The sequence below is a fragment of the Octopus bimaculoides genome, chromosome 7, assembly GCF_001194135.2.
Source record: "Octopus bimaculoides isolate UCB-OBI-ISO-001 chromosome 7, ASM119413v2, whole genome shotgun sequence".
In the NCBI taxonomy this organism is placed as follows: Eukaryota; Metazoa; Mollusca; class Cephalopoda; order Octopoda; family Octopodidae; genus Octopus; species Octopus bimaculoides.
Window position 1 is genome coordinate 45,618,154 of NC_068987.1, and position 3,796 is coordinate 45,621,949.

General features: G+C 35.0%; 1 protein-coding gene across 3 annotated transcripts in view; it reads right to left on the reverse strand.

Annotated features, from left to right (window-relative positions):
- LOC106873181 (basic helix-loop-helix ARNT-like protein 1) overlaps positions 1–3,796 on the reverse strand; it is a 789,862-nt gene that overhangs the window by 6,746 nt on the left and 779,320 nt on the right. For all 3 annotated transcript variants that reach the window (XM_052969590.1, XM_014920418.2, XM_014920416.2), the window contains one exon: positions 2,443–2,491. In XM_052969590.1, coding sequence (XP_052825550.1) covers positions 2,443–2,491 — 49 coding nt within the window. The remainder of the gene's footprint in view (positions 1–2,442; positions 2,492–3,796) is intronic.

Consider the following 3,796-nt stretch of genomic DNA (forward strand, 5'->3'; position numbering starts at 1 on the left):
AGAGGGGAGAGAGGGGGGGGGTAACAAAAAGAAAATAAATAAGAAATCTCTTCTTTAACTGGAATAAGAAAGAAACACAAGAAATGCAGCAATACTTGTGATGCATAGCACTGTTGCTAGTGGTAACCACAACTCTAAGGAAACCGGGAAGATGGTGTTAATTAGTGAGCTGTGGTGAAGTACAATATATGCTTAGTGGCCATATGACAGTAATGTGGGGGTGGTGCTGCAGATATGCAGTAAATGACACAGCAGCAGCGTGGATGGTGTGTGCATATGTATGATTGCTGACACCGTGTAAGTGTGATATTACAGGAATGAGCATGGAGCAGGTTGTGGTAGTGGTGGTGGTGGTGGTGTTGATTTTAGTGTTGTTAGTGGTGGTGGATTTATACACTGAAGAATGTAAAGAAAAATGGTTTGGCAGCAACTTTTTGATGATAGTGGTGTTGACGATATTGATAGTGGTAGTGGTGGTGGTGATGGTATAGCTGATAATATTCATAGTAGTGGTGATGATAACGGTAGTGATGAGGATATTATTCAAAATAATTCACATGTAGCTGTTTTCATTCTGGAAATGCAAGCAATTTATCTCCATATCCAGTTGTGTAAAGAAACACACACACATATATAAATATATATGTGTGTGTATGTGTGTGTATCTGTTTATGTGTGTGTGTGTATGTATGTGTATGTGTGTGTGTGGTGTATGTCTGCTTCCTAGAATGTGAGCGTGTCAATATTTTTATGTAGAGTTCATATTTAACTTTTATAGGGGAAAGGTTGATAGTGACTTCAAAATTTCAGCTTATTCACTTTCAGCAGACTGTCTGATGAAAGTGAACATACCTAAATTTCAAAATCACTAAGCACCTTTTCCTTGTAAAAGTTACTATGTATATATATATATATATACAGAGAGAGAGAGAGAGAGAGAGAGAGAGAGAAAGAGAGAGAGATACATACATATCTATCTATCTATAGATATACATATCTATTTATGTATGTGTATGTATGTATGTATGTATGTATGTATGTATGTATGTATGTATGTATGTATGTATGTATGTGTGTTTGTATATGTATATCATAAATACATATCAGGTCATTAAGAATGAAATGTCCAATTTCCTTATGCACCAAGTTTGACAGTTGTTAACTCTAATATTTTATCTTGGCAATTCTTTGTTTTACAACATTGAAAAGTTACATCATCACTTTTCGAAATGCAATTCATGGTGGCTGATTATATTGTGAGTTTTCTCTTGTAAATCAATTTTTGTGAACCCATGGATAGATCAAAAAGTCATGTTGTTATGAATATGAGCTCCATCATGGAATCAATGTATCCCAGACAGCTTGAAACATCAATGGGGTGTTTGGTGAAGATGTGGTGAATGAGTGCACTGTACATTGATGGTTAGAGAAGTTCTGGTCTGGTGACTTTACTCTTGAAAATCAGCCCCATGGTACACCTGAGACCAAGGTGGATAATGATGAGCTGGAAATTGTAGTGGAAGCGGATACATCTCAAACTATGCGTGAGTTAACAGCAAGGTTTGATGTTTCGAGTCCAACTGCATTGGACCTTCTGAAACAAATCAACAAGATAAAGAAGCTGGGTAAGTGGGTACCACATGAACTGAATGAGATAATGGGCACCTGTTGGAGAAATGATCCCTGCAAAGTGGAGTGGCTACAGAGCATGGCTGAGCATACTGGGTGTTCTGGGATATGCGATCCAACACCCCTCCCCTCCACCTTCCACTGCTTTACCCCCTCCACCTTCCACTGCTTTACCCCCTCCACCTTTTTTCCCCCTTTTCTTTCTTTTCATTTCTCATCTCCCCACTTACCTGTTTCTTTGTATTTAAATGGTTTAATAAAATTACATTTTTCTAAAATTTATTCAACATCACACCTGTCTTGCTGATTGCTTTGACTATTACCAATCATAGAAGTTAGTGAGACATCAGTAAATTGTCACTAATTAACTGTAAAATCTGACATTGTTTTTTCTTCTTTTTTTTGGCAAAAGATGGAAAAGCAGAGAAATATACTTTCTGTTTAAGCACAACCCAACAGCAAAGAGTGATATTATGATAGTGTTTCAATATGGTGTAGCAAAGATTGATCATATAATAATGCACTATACTGTACTTATTAGAGTGTGTTTGTGTGTGCATACACATGTGCATGTGTGTGTGTAAATATTGTCATCTCTTTCAATCAGAGAAATTAATGAAAGAGAGAGAGAGAAACAGAGAGGGAGTTGTCTCATATGACCTGGAGTTTTAAATGACAAGTCATTGAGAGCATCTATATTTTTACTAATACTTAATGTGTATAATATTTGCCGTGTATGTAAGTATGGATCTGTACTTATATTGTGTGTGTGTGTGTGAGTGAACATATGATTAAAGAGAATTAGATGCTTACCTGAACTGGTTGTTTCTGGAATAGACATTTTGGTCCTTGTATGTTTATTCTACAAGAGAAAAAAGTGGTAAAAATATTAAAATACAACAAATACTTATATACATTCACTCATATATATATATATATATATATATATACACATACATATGAGTGTGTGTGTGTTTGTTTTTATATATATATATATATATCTACTACATATGTGGAAGATCAGTGTGTGTTTGTTTGTGGCAATGTTAGCTAACTCCTCCTACATTGTTTTATTGATTTTGATGAAACTTGACACATGAGTAGAACTCATGTCTGGAAACTTCGTGACATACTTAGATTGTTGAAAAAATCGATAATATGGCCCTTGGAAGGGACCTTTATATCTACCTCATATAACTAATTTTTTTAAACACCCAAGGGAAATAACCCATAACCTCTGTACAATATTTTTTTTTAAACACTCAAAGGGAATAACCCATTTCATTGTTTATGTTCAATTAATTTGAATATTGATTTTTTGTGTGTCCTATTTCTAATTTTTGCAGACAATATCACTTTTATACTTTATTTGACACGAGTAGAACTCATGTCTGGACACCTCGTGACATATTTAGAGTGTTGAAAAAAAATGATAATAGGGCCCTTCCAATGGATCCGTCTATCTACTACATATTACTAATATTTTATTTAAACAACCTAAGGGAAATAACCCATACCACCTGCAGATTTTAGTGAAGTGATCAATATTTGATTCTCATGATCAGCCGACCTAATTCTGCATTTCACTACTCAGTTTTGAACTGCTTAACATTATTATTGCACTTCCTTAATTTGAATCTTAAATATTAACGATTTCATTCATACATTTTTTTACATACATACTTTTTTGAATGCCCATTATTCCGATGATTCTACATTTTTACAGTTACACTTTTTCCATGACAGTTGATAAATTTTTTATTCCACAACGTATTTGTAGTGGCTTCATGCAAGCATAGCGTGGATTTGATCCTTGCTTGCTAAATTTCACTTAACACTTCAAAAGCGCTTTTCTCACAGTAAAACAATAGTTTTTCTGTGAATGACAGCAGTTATACATTTTCCAGATGCCTTCACTAAGCAGAATAATGTCTTTGCCTCTTGCCAACCTCCGACAACCTCGCTCACCAGCCTCCGATAATCTTTTTCGCCAACCTCCAACAATCTCTCCCTCCTCCAGCTGACAATTTTTGTACTTTTTCATGATAGAAAATACACCTTTTGTGGCAGTTATAACGAAATTGCTTTCTTATATCAGAGTAATAAGGCATTTCAATAGAACATCTTTACCCCCAGGAATTACCGGGTACACCAGCTAGTATATATA